At 38.1% G+C, this 20,894-nt stretch overlaps 1 protein-coding gene across 1 annotated transcript in view; it reads left to right on the top strand.

Annotated features, from left to right (window-relative positions):
- Nucleotides 1-20,894, top strand: part of ADCY8 (adenylate cyclase 8) — a 122,726-nt gene that overhangs the window by 43,360 nt on the left and 58,472 nt on the right. The window contains exons 3-4 of the mRNA XM_065669440.1: nucleotides 7,737-7,867; nucleotides 10,782-10,893. Of these exons, the coding sequence (XP_065525512.1) occupies nucleotides 7,737-7,867; nucleotides 10,782-10,893 (243 nt within the window). The remainder of the gene's footprint in view (nucleotides 1-7,736; nucleotides 7,868-10,781; nucleotides 10,894-20,894) is intronic.

Here is a 20,894-nt window from a genome sequence, read left to right as displayed (position 1 = left end):
GGTGTTAGAGAAAGTATCAGTGTTACAGTCTTAGGACTTTAAACAGACATATGTGACTCATGAAGTTAACTTGCTTTATCACTTCAGAATTTCACTATTCCTAAATGTTCCTGAAGGGGTAGGTAGATTGTGTAGGAGTCAGTTCCGTATTTAGACACCTCCTAAACAAGGTGCCTGCATGCTTTTTACACCTCTGAGCTCCTGCGACAGTCAGCTGACATCTAGTCAATACAAGCAACGGAGCCCAGAGAGACCTGAGGTGACACCAAAGTAGTCATTTACATCTGGTCTGTTGAGTATGTCCAGAGTCATTGGATAAGAATGAAACTTAGGCATGCCTACATTGTAGTCACCAAAATTCAGATGTCTCAATCCACACCCGAATTCTATTAATGTTTTGTTACATTTAGTGACTTCTACCAGTCTTATTTCTTTCAGTTGGTTATTCTTCGGGTTAAAGGCCATTTTTTTACTTATTTGCTCTAAACTCTGACTGCTCTACCTAAAAGACAAGGTTGATTCATGTAATGAATGTTTTAATAGGATAATAGATCAGCAGCTCTTTTGTAATATCCCTTTGTTGATGTCTTCTTTCTTCTATGTCTTTTCACTTGAAAATATATATCTCTGTTCCTTTTTAAACCACTTACCACTACTGCTGCTCACCTTTGAATTGTCTCCACTTAGCCAATTGCTCAACTATCACTCTTTCAACAAGGCTGGATAATGTAGTTTCCTTCGTCCTAGAGTTCACAATACTTCTTTATTAGGCCTTTCTCTGAAAAAGAGCAGACTTTGCTTTTCATGTCTTTCCCTCCTTGTCTGAAAATACCCTCAGGAAAGACTGACTAGAAATGTGAGGACTCTTTAATTGTGCAAATAATAAGGTGCAGAAGACTATGCAGTAATATCCCATTTTCTTTTTTGTGATTTGCTACTGCTCTTTTGCACATGACCTTCACACATTTGTGCTGTTCTTCTGTGCCTCAGTATCTAAATCTGTGAAATGGAAATGATAATACTTAACTAATTTAAAGGGGAGTTATATGGAAAACGTCTTTATATGAAGGGGGCAGTGACCTGACACATTCTTGGATAACTGAAAGCTTTTTCAACTGTTGGATTGAAGAAAAGTGATGTGAAAGGCCTGTGAAGAGGAAAGATGGATGTGATCCACACTGGAGTCCACCTTTCAGGGCCTAATTTTTGGAAGGGTTCTGGTTCAGCATCCCCACCACCCTACCAGTCTGGTGTGGTGTAAGAGCAGCTTGGAACAGCAAAGACAGATTATGCCCATAGAGGGAAGAGTTTTCTGTCCTTTCAATGTTCCAGTACCATGGAATTGACTGGTGGCTGGAGTGCCTCACAAAAATATATGTAGACACATACACTCACACTCATGAACATTTAGCTGTTACTTTTCTTGTAGTGTTCCTCCATAGCATGACACTTATAACACAGAATAATGACATGAGCTGCATATGCACTTTCAATTGTGATCCTGACAAGAGCTCTTCTCTTGCTACCATATTAATAGAGGAGGACTGCCACACAGGGGCACTAATTAACCTCTATTTTCATGGGTCATTTCCAAATCTTATGTGAAGCTAAGAACGTTTAACTTAATGGGTAGCATGAAGGTTAATATATCAAATGTGCTGGGCACATTTTTCCTGGCTTACTGAACACATGCTAAATGAACTATGTTTTATTTTAAATAAACATTCTAAAGCCATTATTTGATTCCTTATTAACCGGATTCAAACAAGGAATCTCAGCTTTTCCAGTTGTGGAAAAAGTACGCTCTCTATTTTAGCCATATGTCTATGAAAAAATGGCCTTTTTTTATGTTCCCTTCTCAAAGATTTCATAAACAGTCCAATACTAACCAGGATTTCTGTTTACTTTCTTTCTTTTATCATATTTTCTTTTTGAATTTGTATTCCTATTTGTCTTCCTAAAAGGCTAAGGTATGAAATAACACATTTTTTTACAGTGAAAAGATTTTGTACTACTCTGAATGTATCTTCACATGAATCCATCGAATGCTTTAATTGTATTGTTCCCTGGAAGATTGATCTGATTTATTCAAAGGGTGGATTTATTATATGGTAATATTGAGAAATGCATCTTAAAAGTGAAGGAATAAGAGAATATATAACCCAAGTGTCTTCTCTTATAGGAGGCTGAAGGACACAAAATATTAAAATTATTTCTGGTTCCAGGAATAGCAATCACCAGCTCTTCCTAAACATGCTATTGTAAGATGTCCTGGGACATTTACTCGAGAGTTGAGCTACCTTAGGGCTAGACATTCCTGTGAAAACCTGGGTTTGCAGGAGCAAAGTACCTCCTAAGGGACTGGTTTCCCTCTTGCTATCACACGAACCACATCCAGCATTTACACATCACAAGAGTGCAGGATACCAGAATTCCCAGGTGGGAATGGTAGAAGAAAGCCAAGACAATGCAGATGTCCTCAGATTAGTACCATTCTGTACGGGGAAAAGGAAGGTCTGAGATGGTCTTTTTGCCAGTTTAAAGGATGAGCTCACTACATGATAGCTAACTGCCTGCTCTACATCAGCTATCACTACCTCTCATCATTTTTCCCTCTTCCTCTTGAACACAGACCCTTATTTAGTAAAGGATTGTAGAAGAGGTGGATTAAAGATTAGTAGAGTCTTGGATTTCTCATCTTCAATGGTAGCATGTTAGGCAGGCAAGAACAAGCCCAGGAAAAAGCTGCCATCTCAGAATGGAGCAGTACACACCTCCACTCCAGCAGAAGCTATTATTACAGAGCATGTGTTTTGCCTTAAGTAAACCTACCGTTCACCTCAGCTGGGGCTGCCACCTAGACAAATGAAAGTGTTTATCCATAATATGTTTTCTTTGTAGCTGAGGATTGTTTACTAACTATTGACTAAGACTGCCCAGAGGGAATTCTTAATGATTTTCACCTAAAAGCTGTGAGTTAGAAACAATATTGCCTCCTAGAAATGCTGGGGAAGGATGCCTTCAATTTTACAGGTGTTTTATCTATGGCTACATTTTGTCCACGATATCTAATTGTGCAGGCATAAACCCCAGCATCTTCACGATTGTTTTGCCTTTCTCTCTCATTCTACCATCACTTTTTTCTCAGTCTTTTTCTTTCTAAACAACTTTTTCCCCTCAAGAAAGGACATGCCCCACAGCCTGCATAATGTTAGTTTATATTATATCCTCCTAATATCAAGTTGCCTTACAACAACCTCAATGTCAGTTTCTCTGCCAGAAAACAGAAAGTCTATGTAACACAGAATCCTAGAATCAACTAGGCTGGAGAAGTGTTTAATCTTCCACAAGAAAACTGACTGTATAGGGAGAAACTGAAGTCAGGACTCCTGGGTGCTATATACTTTGGTACTTCTGAAAGGTGGGCTACTCTTCACCCCTGAATATCATCTCACTGGAGTTTACCATAACAACCATGGATGCAAGCAACTGCGGCCAGACAGTTAAGCAGTGCTGAGCTAAACGACAAGTGACCATTATGGTGATAGGAGAACCTAAAAGCTCAGAATCAAAATCTTTCCCTTTTTGTAGGATTTTGGATTTCAGTGACAAGAAACATTGTATTGACTGTGGAGTGTATTTTCAGTAGCATTTACTCTGTGGTATTTGGTAAAGATAGTGATCTCCTTACAGCTGCTGCAAGAATTAACCATGTTCTTCTAAACCAACCTAAAATTGCCTTTTGTCCTCATATTTCTTCTGAGTGTCACCTTTAGGAGATGAAAACTCTTCTGAGGTCTGAGAGGTGAGGTACAAATAAAAGAGAAGACTGTTCCTAATGTAAAGATTAAGAAATATGCATAGTAAATGCAAATGCTGTAGAAGTTAGGGTCTTCAGTCCAAGTTAAGGCAATAACAATAGTAATAATAAAAAATAGCATTACCATAAAGTGCTGTCAAGAATCACAGAATCATAGAATCACAGAATAGTTAGGGTTGGAAAGGACCTCAAGATCATCCAGTTCCAACCCCCCTGCCATGGGCAGGGACACCTCACACTAAACCATCCCACACAAGGCTTCATCCAACCTGACCTTGAACACTACCAGGGATGGAGCACTCACAACCTCCCTGGGCAACCGATTCCAGTGCTCCAGTCCCCTGATCATCCTCGTGGCCCTCCTCTGGACTTGTTCTATTGGAACTATTGGGATTTCTGAACATCTGAAAACATACACAGATATTTCCAAGACTCATTTACTTATCAAATATTTATATGGCATTATTTTTAATTGCTTATGTTATTTCATATTCATATTTTCAGTAAAGAGGTTTTGAAACCTTTGGATATTTTCTTTTCTGAAACTGATTTCTCGGTATCTTTTTGCTTCCACTTCATGTCTTGGTTCAACACTGATCTCTATTTCCAAACATGCAAAGGACTTTTTGTAATATTTGATGGGTGGAGTGGAGTAGGGTGGAGACAGGATTTATGGAAATACCTGTTTTTCCTAAGTATGAAAGGGAAGATTTGGTTTGGAAACTACTTCCGCCCCTCAGTATGGCTTGGTACTATGTAAGTGCTTTCTCCACACCAGTGTCACTAAATTGCTTTGAAAACACAAGAAGAGATTCACACTGCACCATATTTCCTCTGTCAGCATTGCCTGGGGGGGACTTTCTTCATTGGTGTCTTCTACATCTTTAAAGTTTCCATATGTGCCCGATTTGGAAGTTCATATCTGGCTTTCCCTACACCTGTCCTATTACCCAAAATGTCATCTGAAATTTGGTGATAAGCAGCTTACAGAACTGACATTCTCTTCCTTAGTTCAGTAAGATTTCATCTTTTACAATCCTATAAAGCAAAGAATGGTTAATAATTTGCAGCCAGTTCAGTGAAAAGCTGATGGTTTTCCTTCAGTGTGATTTAAGTGATATATTCCAATACTGGACAAATCCGGTTAATCTAGGAAAGAAGAACTGAGGACAAGAGGACACCATAACAGCATTTCAGTACAGAAAAAATTTTACAGAGAAGGCAATCAATGATTATCTAAACTCACTTTAAAAGGATCAAAACCAAGCTTAATTTGCAGAGAAACAGATTTAGGTGAGATGCTTGCAAAATCTGCCAAAGCTGTCAAACAGACGAGCAACTGAATCAGGGACATTGTTAAAACTTGTCAGGGGATGATCTAGGGCTTTCATGGAAGAGCTCAATAATCTTTTGAGGTCTTGCCAGGCCCTACTTAAATGTTAGTTGTTATGACAGGGACTGGAAAACAGCACTTTTGTGTATATGCGTACATATATATATGTATAGTTTAAAACTGTATGTATATGTACACTAATATACACTGATGTACTGTATATACACACTGGTGATAAACTAATATACACTGATACTTTATTAAAACATATTAATAATATACTTTATACATTATTAATAAACATGCACATGTATATAATTATATCTCACTCCAACTTGTCCCAAAATTTACTCTTTCTGAGTGTTCCTGAGGCGCAGACAAACTCATTAGAAATGCTGAATATGTTCTCCAGTCTTCCTAGTAGAAAGGGCCAGTTTGAATGGCTTTACTTAAATTCATTTGCATCCTTCCGCTACATAAATCAGCCAGTCAAGAGACATGATAGCCCTGAGTACTGGATGCACAATCTGCAAATGCCAGGGAGTTCATGTACGTTCCTCCAGTAAGCAGAGCACATGACTGGGCATACGGCATGTGAGTAGAGGTGCATAACACTGTGTAACACATCTACATGTGTGGAAAGGGTTAAGGAACTCAAATTACAAATATAATAAAGAATTGATTTTCATGATTGTGGTCTAGCACAAGAGACCTGTGTGTGTGCTCACACAGTAGACTTATGTTGCTAGTTCTCTGTGTGATATAGCAGCTCCTTGGCTAATCATCTGTATAGATGAGGTAACAGACTGGTTGGACACAACTGACTAATGTGAAACCACCCTGAAATCAGGAGATTGCCTGAACTGTTCAATTAAACATTGGTGGTACTCTTTCTTACAGACTGGGAAACTTAGTTCTATAAATTTTCTAATGTAACTCCTGCTTTGTTTCATCCCATTTATATGCGTGTGTTAATTAATATTCTGGTGGAGTGTCCCATCGGGACTTTTTCTAGGTGATTACTGCTGCTGAAGTGATTAAATTCTGTATAAATAAGACATTTATAAATGCCAAATAGAAGCTGTCTTTACAGAAATGGTCTATGGAACTAGTCTTTTGAAGATTAGATATTGAAGAAATATTTAATATGTGGTTAAAATATATTCATCACCGGTAGTAGGGCCAGGGCTGTCACACAGAATTTGGACCAGCCAGGTTATAACTGAGCAAAACAGTCATGTGAAGAAGCTGAAAAGACTCCATGAGGACCATTACAATGGAGACTACCGCAACCAACAGTAACCAGCTCTCCATTTTTGGGAGATCTGAGACCTTACGCAACATCACTCTATGCAAATGCCGCAATAAATTAGTTTCTTGTTTCTCAACAGGCACTCTGCTATGAATGTCCACACAGTGAATGAGCGAAAGCCTATCTGATCCTTTAAGGCCTAAAAGATGACCAGGGTCAGGCTGTCATCTGCAGAATAACATGTTCTCCCCACTCCCACGTGCCTCTGGTTGTAGGATAAGGTTATATATTCCATGAACTGTTTTGGTGGCTGCTGTTATACAGCCTTTATTGGATCATGTGAACAGATATGAATCCGTTACAGGACAGGGAGGTTGTATAAGGCCTTTGGGAAAAGAATGGTCAGCTCTGGGTCAGCTCAGCCCACAGTCTGTCTTGGGGGATCTTCAAAAAAGAGGTGAAGTGGGCCACAGGCCAAATGAGTCACCCTGGAAAACTGCTTCACCGACACATACAAAAGCTTATTTCTGAGATTACATACAGAGTTTTCAAAGTACTTCGAAACCCAGTCCCATTTGTCAAAATGAAGTAAGGACTTATATACCACAGACTGTTGAGAAGACTCTGAGATTCCCAAGTCACTTGGGAATAAACCAATAAAACTTGGTTCCTATTTATTGCCATAACACTATTAACATACGAACTAGTCTATGGCTAAATCTTTCCCATAAAACATTTCTTAGGTTTACATTAGTTTATATTATCCCTGTCTTGAATCTCTGACAATACAACTAAGCTTTGTCTAAATGCTGTCTTTCCCACTAAGTGGAGTCAGGTTCCTCTGCATATTATTTGCTTTATTATTAATTATACAGTTCATGAATGCTAATCACACAGTCTGTAAATTCTGATAAATAATCAACAATAAAAACCTGATCCTACTTGCTACAGAGGGCTTTCAAATTCCTCTGGCCTATATCTGTTTATCAAGCTACCACTGCCTGAAATGCCATGATTGATAGCCTCATAAGTGATGTTTAGGGAGAAGCTAGTAATGGAGGAAATAAGCAAGATGGATCTTTAAATAATCAGCAAATAAAATTAGAACATTAGAGGGAAGAATGTCTAGGAAGGGGAGAAAAAGGTCCATATTCTAGACTCAGGTTGGTAATGTGAATTATCACAACTGGTTTGAGATAGAATTTTTAGAGAGGAGGGTCACATCTTAAATGCCAGCTACTCGTCTCTTTAAATAAGGCAAGAACTCAACCAGTGTTCTGTGAAGTACGAATCCAGACTGATACTGAAACTTTGGTTTCTCTTTGTTTTAGGAACGGCTAGTACTCTCTGTCTTACCACGCTTTGTAGTCCTGGAAATGATAAATGATATGACTAACGTAGAAGATGAACATTTGCAACACCAATTTCATAAGATCTACATTCATCGTTATGAGAATGTCAGGTAGGTGGAGGAGCCTCTCTTTAATATTTAAGGTGTTAAATGCTGTTAAATGTCTCTTGTTCGAAAGGTTCCCTATTTTTGCTTTGTTCATTCATAAATTAGGAAATTATTAAAGTGTAACCTTTAATCCCCAAGCAGATAAGCAGTTAGGTGCCTTCTTTACTCATCAGGACAGCTAGATGTCTTTGTCATGGCAAGAACCATTTGAATTTAACACTAGACCTTCTCCATTTGTGTATTTTTTCACTTGAATTAAGTGGTCAGGATTGCACAGAAAGGGGAACCCTGCTTACACGTGAACACATATTCTGCCTTGTGGTTGACCGCACATGCTGAGAAATTAGATGGAGACTTATAAGACGCTTTGAAGTTGTAGACTTGTCATGTGGCTCCTCTGTTTAGTAGCCACTTTCATTTATTCTTATTACCATTTTCCTAATTTTATTTCCCTTTTTTACTCTCCTCTCTAAATTTTATATTTCCTGAAGTTAGTTAACAGGAGGGTGATAGTTATTCTGTGACGACTCAAGGTAATAAGTCCTAATTGCACATTTAGAATCACAGAATGGCTAGGGTTGGAAGGGAGATCATCCAGTTCCAACGCCCCTGCCATGGGTAGGGACATCTTACCTTAGACCATGTTGCCTAAGGCTCTGCCCAAATTGGCCTGAGCACTGCCAGGGATGGAGCATTTATTACTTCTTTGGGCAACCTGTTCCAGTGCCTCACCACCCTCATAGTAAAAAGCTTCTTCCTTATATCTAACTTGAACTTCCCCCATTTAATTTAAACCCATTACCCCTTATTCTGTTGCTACAGTCCCTGAAGAAGAGTCCCAACAGTATTTACACCAGATGATCAGCTTCTATTCCATAATGTCACAGAATCTCTCATTTTATTGTGGTTCCAAAATATTTAGCCAACCCAATAACATTTTCCATAAGTTTTTTTCCCTAACCACAAGGCCAACAGATTGAGTAGCCATCAGTGAAAGAACTGAAAAGCAAGCAGCCTTGGATATGATGGGAGATGGTTTGCTAGAAAAGCATGTACTTCACCTTTTGATGAAACCCAAATAGAACTTTGTCTGGATAACTTCAATACACATAATTTGAACTTCTGCAAAAGAGTAAATTGATTATCTGCTTCTTCTGTGGTCTTGCAGTAGCTCAGACATATCATTTTATTAAACCTGGCGGAAAGTTTCAAGGACCCTTACAAAAGGCTAAATTAAAACTAAATTAACATGTCTTCCACTACCCTTTTTTCATTCTCAAAGTAAGTGTTGCTGTAGAAAAATCAAAATAAAGAGAAGATAGCCCTTCTTTTTCAATGGAAAAGAGTTACGGTTAGGGGTGAAAAGTCGAAACAGAATTTATCTTTGAAAGAGCTTTAAAATGAAGATTCTGTGTGCTTTAGAGTATAGATGCTGGTTGGTTCTTATGCATGCTTCCAGGGACCAGAACTTTTCAAAACTTAGTTTCACATTCTTTTTTCCCAAACCAATGCTATATGAATCCCTAAAATTAATATCCAGTTAGAGTTTTTTGTTGTTTTGATGCTGAAAACTGTAGAAATTAATTGTTTGAAAATCTTTCTTTTAGCACTTTAGTATATCACTATCTTTTGTACGTCCTTTCGTAGTTTGGTACTTTATCTTTTAATTTTGCCTTTTTCTCACTGGTAAAAATTTTGCCCTGTTTGTGAGCCTGTTACTTAACCCTTACCCAAACCGTTACTAGCCTGCACATTTGAAAATGAGTTGAAATATAATTAGTCATATTTTATTGTCCAAGTGGTCATTACTATGTTTAATATTGGTTACATTAGTGATTCTTAAACAGTGTCAGATTGTGATGTTGTTCAACACAAATGAAAGATCATAGACTACCGAGACTGTAGGTCCAGTTATTGGCTGACTTTGAAGTTCTAACGAGTTTCATTTAGGTTATTTCCAGACAATGCCAGCATATGCCTTTTTGAACACTACTGCTTTTTAAAAGAGACAATACTTTCATTTCTTCAGCTGCTAAGTACTGAGCTATTACATGCATTGGTCTGGATAACAGCTTGAACACCACAGACTCTATCTTCACTTGTGCAGACATAGGTTAGAGACAAAGCTACATGGCTAGAAAATACACTGGCTGCTGAAATGCAGGTTAAAGCTCTGTTTGTAACTAGTTTGTTGACTAAAAGCCCATCTTCAGGCACTGAATTTGATACACCTAAATGCAAAGTATGATCCACTGGCTCCCTTTGAAATCAGAGAACAAGGAATCATCCAAGTAAAGATTTGCACCTTAAATAGAGGGTACTATACTTCTAACTTATGTGCTTCTGGCAAGTCCCTAAAATTAGGTACATTAAGGTTGGCCTGAGCCTGGTATGTATCAAGACTGTCATGAATCTGTTGTTTTAGGATTTTTGTGTGGCGCAGAGATAAGTAAAGCCTGAAAATCACACTAAAAACTAAAATCACTGAAGTCAAACTCACTGTAAAAAACAGCTATATATAAACCCAGCCTCAAAGAACATTGTCAGATACTAACAGACAGCTGGGCACCAAGTCTATCTGTTTATACAGCTCTGTTATGGGTGCACTATGCCTCAGTCTTCTCACTGATAAATGGTGACAACTATACTTATTAAGGCTTAACTATATTTTCTTTAATAATTTGAAAATCCAAAATTTCATAGCACACGTTTCTGGCAAAACCCTTTCTCACACATGTTGGCATTTATTTAGTCCCTTCTGTATTTATATTCAGTACTCCAGAATCTTCAAAAGTCTGGAACAAAGGTAACATGAGTTTGAAATGATCCTTTACTTGTAAATTACTGGAAGGTAGCTGAGGACATTCAGTTACCAAATGAAATAGACTGCAATATTAATATATCTTCTCTTTTTTAGCATTCTTTTCGCAGATGTTAAAGGTTTCACCAACCTCTCCACAACTCTGTCAGCCCAGGAGCTGGTCCGAATGCTGAATGAACTCTTTGCCAGATTTGATCGACTAGCACATGTGAGTTAAACATAGTTTATTTGCAAAAGGATATGAAATTAACTCTGTATTTGGGACCTCTGGGAAATACTCTCTAATCACTTTGAACAGAATTCATCCAGATTTTCCCCACTGGGATTTTATACAGCCATTGAGTTTGGAAGACACTTACACATTTATTGGAAGTGTTGAGTGCCACTAGTGAGACAAAGCTCAGTCAGTCATCAGAACTCTGTGTTTCTGCAGTGCTCAACCAAGAATGAAAGTAGAATGAAAGCAGATCACGTACAACAGTTTCTAAGGAAGTTTTATATTTCTGGTCCTTGCTGGCAAATGAAATTTTTTAAGACTGTAGCTTTATATTGACTTTTCTTCTAAGAACTGAAGGTTGACAGACCTATTTATTTAGAGGTCAATCAGCCACTGCACTCACTGCAATCGTTAATTACCAGCAGGTTTTACAATCTTTAAGTTGGATTCCACCTAGCTGACCAATGAAATAAACAGGAATTAATAACACTAGGCAAATTAATTGCTAGTTAATTAGTACTGATTAGAAAAAAAAACCAACAAAACAAACCACAGAAGTACAAGCAGAACATACTCAGTTTTGCTAGGCTTGCATTTTCTTTTCTTTTTTATGTTTCTTTGGTCGTGGCCTAATTTCTTGTGACAATCTTTAGGTGCAACATCTAAGCTGGCCAATTAGGCTGTTAGTGTAGGGAATTAAGTGCATTTAATGCAGTTTACCTTATACTTTATCCAACCAAATGTAGACACCTGCTATGGGTAAACAGTAATTACATTATGAATATAATTGATTATGCTCTTTATTTAATAAAGGGAGCCTAAAGTGACTTGCTTTCATGCACACGTCTACATCACTCACTGATTTTTATACACTTCTGGTTCAGGGGCATGGGATGCACAGACATCACTAAGACCCTTGGCATCATTTCAGCTTGCAAATTAAAGTCAAAGAAGGCAAGACTTCTGTAATTATTCAAAGCTCTTTTGAGTCAGTTATTTTTATCTCAAATGGCAATGTGTTTTCTCATGTACAGAGTGATGCCATAACCCATTGCCCAAACACTGGCAAATTGGTAAATGCAATCTACAATATTTGTTTGGCAAACAAAAAAAAAAAAAAACCCTCGTCAGCTCTGGTCTACAATAAAAACCAAGAAGGATGAAAGAAGTTACCTCAGTCTTGTCTTTTAGAAAGCTTATAGGAGTAACGTCTGCTTCTCTATGAAATGACAAGAATAGCAGCCATAACTGAAGAAACATATTTTAAACCAAATTAGTTGTATGTCACAGAATTATTTTAGGAAGAATACATGCACAGTATGACTTGCTGCCTTGCTTTACATTTCAGTTTTGCCTACCATTCTTGGTAGAACAGATTCTTCTTCCATGATCATTAGCCATATTTACTAATCAATCCAGAAAATCCTCCCTTGCTTGCTGCTTAGCCCTGAAGGCACTCCCCTGCTTGGTTTTAATATTTTATAGGAACTGAAAGTTTTGTTGGTTTAAATGCCCAAAGATTTCCCCCTTCTCTGTGGTTTGCCATACAAGTCCTACTTAAACCTTCTAGAAATCTTTCTATTACAGTCCTATGAGTCTGTTATGAATCCTAAATTCATAAATCTTCATGGAAAACACTGAATCTGCCCACATAGGAGTAGGGATCTCAAATACGTAGGTGACTATTTTAAGGGAACAGTAATATATATGCCAGTTTGTCTGACATAGCCAAGAATTTCTTACCCAGAAATATGCAGACTTTGAGATTAAAGAATTTTTCTGTTTGAAAAACTTGATCATCAGGACAGACACCTCTCAAGTGAACGTCCCAGTTACTAAATGCAAGACTATATGATCCTTCAGGCATTTTCTTTCCTAGTCTGAATTTGCTTTTCTCTTCATTAATTAGATTTATCCAGTTGTCTAGATCAGTCTTCCGAAAGGCAGAAAACATGCTAAGAGTCACTGCAGGAACTGAACAATTTGGCTACAAAGATTAGGGTGATCTAACCATGACTAATTACAATTTATTTAAAAGAAAGGCACTTTGATTGTGTTCCTTTTTTGTGGCTTCTGAGACTTGGATGTCATGCTACTTGCCTAATGTCCTGACGATAATGATGCCCAACAGGACTAGAGAGGAACTGAAGCTCTACATGGTTTGGATGCTTCTGTCCAACCCAGGGAGATGAATTCCCCTCTTGCACTTTCTAGGGAAACAAGACTGCACACTCAGACTTCTGGACTCGTACAGAGGGAGCAGCTGCCTAAAATGAAAGCGCCTAAATCTTGTACTGAACTTAGCGTTTGCCTTTGGAAAATTTTGGAAGTGAACACTGACTAGGCCATTACCCAAATTTTGAGGACTTGTGATTTGCATGGACATATCAGCCTACACAACTGGCAGTTTATGAAGCTTTTACACCTGGCAGAGGTTTATCTTTTGGAAAAATGCCCAGTCTTCATCTGAAGGTCACAGGAGAGATGGAGAAATACTTGTGTATTTTGGGAGTTTATTCCAGTGTCTTAATGCTCTCACTGTTAATTTAGTATAGCTTGTTTCTCATTTGATTTTTTTTTTCTGACTTTGAATTACATCCATTTATTTTTGCTATGATTTATTTTTCCTAGAAATAAGGACCACCATGAAGCCACTGATTTTCTCTGGGAATACACTGGCGTGCTTTGATAAAGACACTTTTCAGGTTTCTTTTTAGATAAAAAGAAAAGAGACCAAGTTCACTGCGAATGTTATTAGAATGGTTCCACACTTGCTTGTAAATCCTTGACAGGCCGTTTGGAAAATGGTCCTTTCAAGACCTCCCTAGAAGGATCTTCTGCTAAGGAGGATTACGCTTTTGCATCTAGATTTCTGATCTATCACATAACTGCTTTTGATTCATAGAATCATAGAATAGAATCATAGAATAGTAAGGGTTGGAAAGGACCTCAAGATCATCTAGTTCCAACCCCCCTGCCGTGGGCAGGGACACCTCACTCTAAACCATCCCACACAAGGCTTCATCCAACCTGGCCTTGAACACCGCCAGGGATGGAGCATTCACAACCTCCCTGGGCAACTGATTCCAGTGTCTCACCAGCCTAACAAGAAAGAATTTCCTCCTTATATCCAATCTAAACTTTTTTTGGATTCAGCTTAACCAGAGTTAGAATCATAGAATCATAGAATCAATCGAGTTGGAAAAGACCTTTAAGATCATCAAGTCCAACCATTACCTCAGGAGTACCAAAACCACCACTAAACCTTGTAACTGAGGGCCTCATCTGCATGTTTTTTGGACACTTACAGGGACAGTGATTCTACCACTTCCCTGGGAAACCTGTTCCAACACCCGACCACCCTTTCAATGAAGAAATTTTTCCAAATATCCAGTCTAAACCTCCCCTGGGACAACTTGAGTCCATTTCTTCTTGTCCTTTCATTCATTACTTGGAAGAAAACACCAGCCACCTCCTCGCTCCAACTACATTTCAGGTAGTTGTAGAGAGGGATAAGGTCCCCCTGAGCCTTCTAGACACTGTTACTCAAACTCTTGGATTTGCTAAGAATTATTGAAGCAAAGAGGTCAGTTGCAGAAAGCTTGAGGCAGTTTCTGTAGATTTTAAGGAAAATCCTCATAAATCCTTTATTTGCTTCTAAATAAAAGTAGTATTTTATAAATCTATATAAAGGATTATTTGGTCTGCTCTATGATCTATAAATCATATTATTAAGAAGACACTATTTCACAGCTTACTAAAGAATGTAATTTAGCTTATTGCTTGTTTCTTTTATTCAGCCTTCTTTTTTTCCTGTGCAGTGCAGAAATGATAAGAGTTCTGGGATTAACTTTTCATCTTCAGTCGGTTATGAAGTATTACGGCATGTGTTGATGTATGTAATTAACAACAATAAAAAAATCCATCCTACCTATAGCATTACCACAGAATACTTTGAATGAAAGTTAGAATTCAAATTTTTAATATTTCTTATAAGAAATGTAATAACTAAGTACAGCTACTTCCCTCTTCTAAACAAACTATAATATTTGTAAAACTTTTATAGTTATTAAAGAGAAAAGTGACAGTTAGAAAGGAAGAAAAACAAGTTGGCATAAAATAGAACTGAAGAAATTATTTCCTTATATATATCCCTCTATATATTCTCTGGAAAGGGAAGGCCTAAACAGGAAGACCTAAACAAAAATGCCTAAACAGAAACTTAATTAATATTAATATTTTCCTTAGGCAGAAATTTTGAGGAGAGAAGGGAAATAAGATGACATTCAATGAGCTATTTAAGCCTAAAAAAAGGTCCTGCTTTGATGAAAGAATAGTTATATTTGACGTTTGTTTTTCCTCTGCCTTCTCTGCAGTGCTTGATGTCACCCAGTATGATTTAAATTGTCATATTTCTAAATCTATCTACACTGTGCGTAGATTCAGTTTCAGATATTAACACAGAAGAGTAAAACCCTAAATAGAGGAGAAGACATCTGTAAGCTTTGTTGCAACAGCAGCTGAGATGTCCCACATAGCTGAGACCTAAAGATGCAATCAAGCAAGTTTAAACACATACATAAGGACAAACACACAGGCAACCTTAGGCTTGAGTTTGGACTGATCCTTAATTTGAAGCACTCATGCTGAAACAGGAGTCTTCCTCTGAAATATTAAAATCAGTGGGTTTCATACAAGAATAAAATGACTAGCCTGTAAGACAATTCATCTCTTTACAGTCTCATCAGCTCTCATACAATAAACCAGGATAATAGTTCTTATTACTCAGAGGACCTGTAGATACTGAATGGAAATTCTATCCTTTGATATAAGCCTTTTTTCGCTTTATGTCATTAGCCTGGTGTGAGCAGGAAAGTTATTTATGTGATATGGATCACAGGTTCTTTTCCTTATTAAAAACCAGATGATTTATTTTTTTTCCTAATGGAAGTGATCTTTTTCTGTAACCTTGGTTAAATTCTCTCTTGGGAGGTTGCAGACAGCCTACCAGAAATTCCTCCAGCAGTGCAGGGGTGCAAACCAGCCTAGCTAACAAACTCCACAAGAATGTATCACACTATAGCTCTGGTTCAATAACTGCACCAGCTGGTACCAAAGAGGGGAGAGGGAAGGACATTAAAGTTTCCTTTGTCTTCTCAATAAAGGCACTTCTATTGCACTGCCTTACTATTCCAGGCCACATTTAACCTCTGAGCTGGCAGTGATTATCTCTTTTGTGAAATCACCTTCAAGCACATAATCCACAGGACTCTGGAGGCTCTCTAAACTGTCTGTTTAAACATATATGCCAGTAAATAAAGTTGTGAATTTCTTCATGCATATTTGTTTGGGGAATTGTATTAAAAAGCAGAATTAACTGGATTATGACAGACCTCATAGCAACCTTCCAGTATCTGAAGAGGGCCTGTAAGGATGCTGGGGAGGGACTCTTCATTAGGGACTATAGTGACAGGACAAGGGGTAACGGGTTAAAACTTAAACAGGGGAAATTTAGATTGAATATAAGGAAGAAGTTCTTTACTGTGAGGGTGGTGAGGCACTAGAATGGGTTGCCCAGGGAAGCTGTGAATGCTCCATCCCCGGTGGTGTTCAAGGCCAGGTTGGACAGAGCAACGTGGGGTGGAACAACGTTAACAAGAACATTGCTAATGTTGATTGTTCATTAGTACTAGACAATTGATTATTGACACTGGTGAGGAGGGAAAACACCCTAGAATAAATCACTGGAGAAAAAAGCATTCTTTCCCTCCCATTACCATAAATGTTTGCAATTTCCATAGAATCATAGAATCGTAGAATAGTTAGGGTTGGAAAGGACCTCAAGATCATCTAGTTCCAACCCCCCTGCCATGGACAGAGACACCTCACACTAAACCATGTCACCAAAACACTAAACCGTGTTGCTCAATAATAATACAATAATACACCTTGAATCTTTCTATCAGGTATTTCTGTGCCTAAAAACACAGCATAATCTACTAATTAACACTAGCTGGTGAGGATGGTTTCTTATCAGACACAACGGCCACAGCTGTTTTTCTTCCACACTATGGCAAGGGACGGAAGTGTTGATAGAATATATCAGAAAACCTACACAGGAATGTGCCTCAGTTCCTTCTGCCCATATTTTCTGTCAGCTTGGAGAAGTCCAAACCACACCACTATAGACTATTCTGAAAACAATAGAGCATTCCTTACATAATTTGTTAAGCTATATAAAAAGAATTTAGTATGGGACTATATGTAAGTATTCCCTGATCCAGGCAGAGAAGGAAAGATTGCCATATTTTCCCTGTGTGTGTACAAAAACTGGAAACTGTCCTTGCAACTATGACCTAAACCGGATCCTCCTTTCTGGCTGCATCACTGGACTCAAGAACTTCCCTCCATCTGGCTCTGTCATGGTCCCAGCTCTGTTTTCCAAAACAACAGAGCTGCAATAGGAAGAATTTGGATGGATCTCCCTTGCCAACCCACCCCAAAACTGCCTGCTAATTAAGAGCATTGGCCTATACCCCATTCCTGCTGAGAAAGGCCTTTTACCTAGGTTTTTTATCTAGGTTAGCTATACCTTTGGCAAATGTTTCAGGAACTGAGCTATTGTACACAAAGGCCAAATCCCTGCCTCTCCCCACTCTGGCCACCTTTTAAAGGGTATTTACATGTACGATGTCTTTGTTCTGCACAGTTCGGTCTCAGTAATTCCTCATCCACAGTGTTCTAAATGTTTAGCTTGAAATTATAAAAATGGTGACTGTGGGCTTTTCTGTGGGCTGTTTGCAAGCTTATGGGATTCCCTTCAAAAGTAGGTGGAAGTGATTAATTCCCCACAGGGAGAACTGAAAAAGTGGGTAACTTACAGAACACAATCACTCTTCACTTTTTTTCTCTCATCAGAAATTTAGCCCAAGGAAACAAGAAATATTAATGAAGTTTCTGACTGTGTCTTTCAATAACTTGGTGTTTCAGTAACTCATTTCCTCAGCTCCACCTTATGCCAATTTGCTTTGCTTCCCTTCCAGTCACTAAAGATGTATTTACTAAGCTTAGGAATAAATCATTCACACATATGAGGTAATTATTTATGAAAAATCTGCATATTTTCTTTCGCTTTGGATTAAAGTGATTTGGAAAAAGATTTCTAATCAATTGCCACTGAATTAATCTAGAATTATTATTATTGATAATTGAGTGTTTGAGTCTGCTCAATATCCCTTAGTAAAATTTTTACTGTTTTCAATTGATTTTAACAGAATCAGCTCCTTAATCTTTCACTTGTAGCAAATGAGAGGCTGCAAATAAGGGAGAAAAAAGCCCATATTTGTGACATGCTGAGAAATTAATTGATAACTTCAGTAAATAGCATTAATGAGCAAGTATGGGGAGGGCTGTGAGGCTGATAGATACTGATGTGAATTCTGCATAATATCTGTTGCCATTTACATGCCCAAGGACAACTTCTGGAAATTACTTATGGGAAAGAGAAGAGGAATAGAATAAAATAGAGAGAAGATCATAATAGCTTCACAACAGTGTAAGGATTTAAAGCTGCAGCGTAATATCTGCTGCATCAAAGTTCCTGTATGGCCATTTTCTTGTTTAAATAATTTACTCATTTTACAGTTTCTTTATATATGTTTACATTTTCCACTAATTTTCATTTAATATCAACTTGCAACTTTTAGATACCATTATAGTGAGATGGGATTAGGAAGTGAGCTTGTGCTCTAGAGTGTGAGGAAAACCTTGAATGCTATTATTATCATTTTATACCACTGAAAAACAGATAGGTCCTTTAAAAACAGTCTCCCATTTATAACTACTGCATGGCTACCCACATTAGGCATGAATCTAACCTTAATGACTAATACAATAAGCCTGACAAAGCATCTAGTCTAAACTGCAAATGTGATTAAACTACAGAGTTATCAGAGGGGACCTCAGGAGACCATGCGGTCTCCCTCTGCCAAAGGCAGATACCATTAGCCCTCTGTCCTTCCTGGCAGTTGCTGAATTATCTTTTTCTAGCTGAAACATTTCCAGTGATAACAAATCCATAGTTTACTTTTGGAATAGGTGTGATGGGAATAATAAAGGAAGAATAAAAAGGGTAAGGGCAATATATTCAGACTGTAACACGGTTCAGGTTCAACAGTCATAATGATTTGGCTAACAGGAAAAACAAGGAAGACGAGGAGTCATTTAAGTGTTCCTTGTGGCTTTTTGTGCCAACAGAGACACCCTGCCTGGCCCTTGATCTGCTCCAGAGGGGCATAAGTCTTATGTCTGGTAGTGCTGTGTGGGTTTCTTACATACCGTGGGGTCTTTCCAATGCACCAAAAGATGACATGTAGACAACTGAAAGGAAGCCCAACCAACTGCTTTAGCTGTGAGCTGAAACAGTCCCTAGGCTTCACTGACTGCATTGCCTGGCTCTCCTTAGACTGTAATGGCAGCCTTGACTGCTGGCTGACATATGGACACCTGTATATAGTCATGTCCATTTGGATGTCTCACTCTGTAGATGACTTCTTGAGCTTTGGCAAATGAGTGTAGAGAGCATGACAAGAAAAAGCACACTCTCATGTGCAGCTGAATAGATTTCCTGTGTCACACTCATGCTGTCACATTTGCATACATCAAAACCTCATTAGCAGGTCTTGTTATGCATTATGCATTATGCGTTATGCAATATGATGCTTTTTTCTTATTCGCACAAAAACCACATCTTTTCAAAGTGGCCTGCCTTGTTCTGACTTTCAGCACATGACATGCAGCCAGGTGACAGCAGTGTCATCTGTCTTTAATGGAATCAACGCTTTAGCCAGTAAAAATGAATCATTAAGAGCCAAACTGCTAAGTTTCTTTTTCTGTGCAGACTATGTTCTCTAATTGTGCTGAATTACATGTTCACTTAATAGGGGATTCCCACATCATCAGATAGGCAGGCACTACAAGTGCAAGACTGCATGATGAATGTTTCATGTAAAAATGTAATTATACAAAACTATGATTCTTGTTTTCCTGGAAATTGACTGGCTGTCCCTTTTCTTTTTTCTTTATTATACTATGAGTTTATCAGTTGTAATGTACTTGTAGTGGGTCTGAATGGAGTTAAAGTACTGCCTATTGCTTTACCTCTGTCAAAATGATATGACATTATGAATGCTCCTTTTACTTTGTTGATGTAAAAGCAAATGTCAATTAGAATATAAATCAATCAAATGGTACTATTAGAAAAGCCAAAGAACTTTATAATCTCTGTTTTATAATATCCTCATCTCTTTGCATTTTTGCCTAACCAGGGAACACAGACAGATTAAGGAAGCCCACTAACAGATTGACATTAATTTATGCCATTGAGTCCTTGCCACTTGTTGATTAACATTTCACAGTTTCGCTCAAAAGAAAAAGGTGGAAAATGCAGAAAAGCCAAATCTTTAATTCTTTCAATCAAGAAGAAAATGTGTAAAGAAAATGATGTTTTGGTGGATTTTAGGATATACAATTTCAATTGCAACCATATGAAAAATACCCAGTGTTCACTTGCGTGGGTCTGCAGAGTGTTTGAAGGAAAGGGGACAAGGAAATATGAGAGTTACATATGAATTTTGATGTTTCAGAAGCTTGACTTCAGACTTGAATGTCCTTGTGAGAGCTAGCAATGATGTTAGCTGGAGACCTAGCCAAAGCTTCAAAAGCAGTCGGCTCCTACTGGTGGTTTAAGGAGATTTCAGGGTGAATCAAGCTTTCTTTGTCCCTGTGCCCAAAGCAGAATTTACCCTCACTGGCATGCTTAAGGCTTCGTCTGACTTCTACAAAAGGTTTACGTACAAGCGAACAGGTTCCTCTGTGCCACTCTGGGATCTGGAAAGACTTGTTTGAGGTTGACTACAAAGCTTCATTCATCCTAGGCAAAATCTTGAATAATAACCCAGAGCCCCATTCGTTTACCAAGTATTTCATTCCTG

Source organism: Lathamus discolor, chromosome 2 (genome assembly GCF_037157495.1).
Source record: "Lathamus discolor isolate bLatDis1 chromosome 2, bLatDis1.hap1, whole genome shotgun sequence".
Taxonomy (NCBI): Eukaryota; Metazoa; Chordata; class Aves; order Psittaciformes; family Psittacidae; genus Lathamus; species Lathamus discolor.
This window is presented reverse-complemented; position numbering and strand designations above follow the sequence as displayed.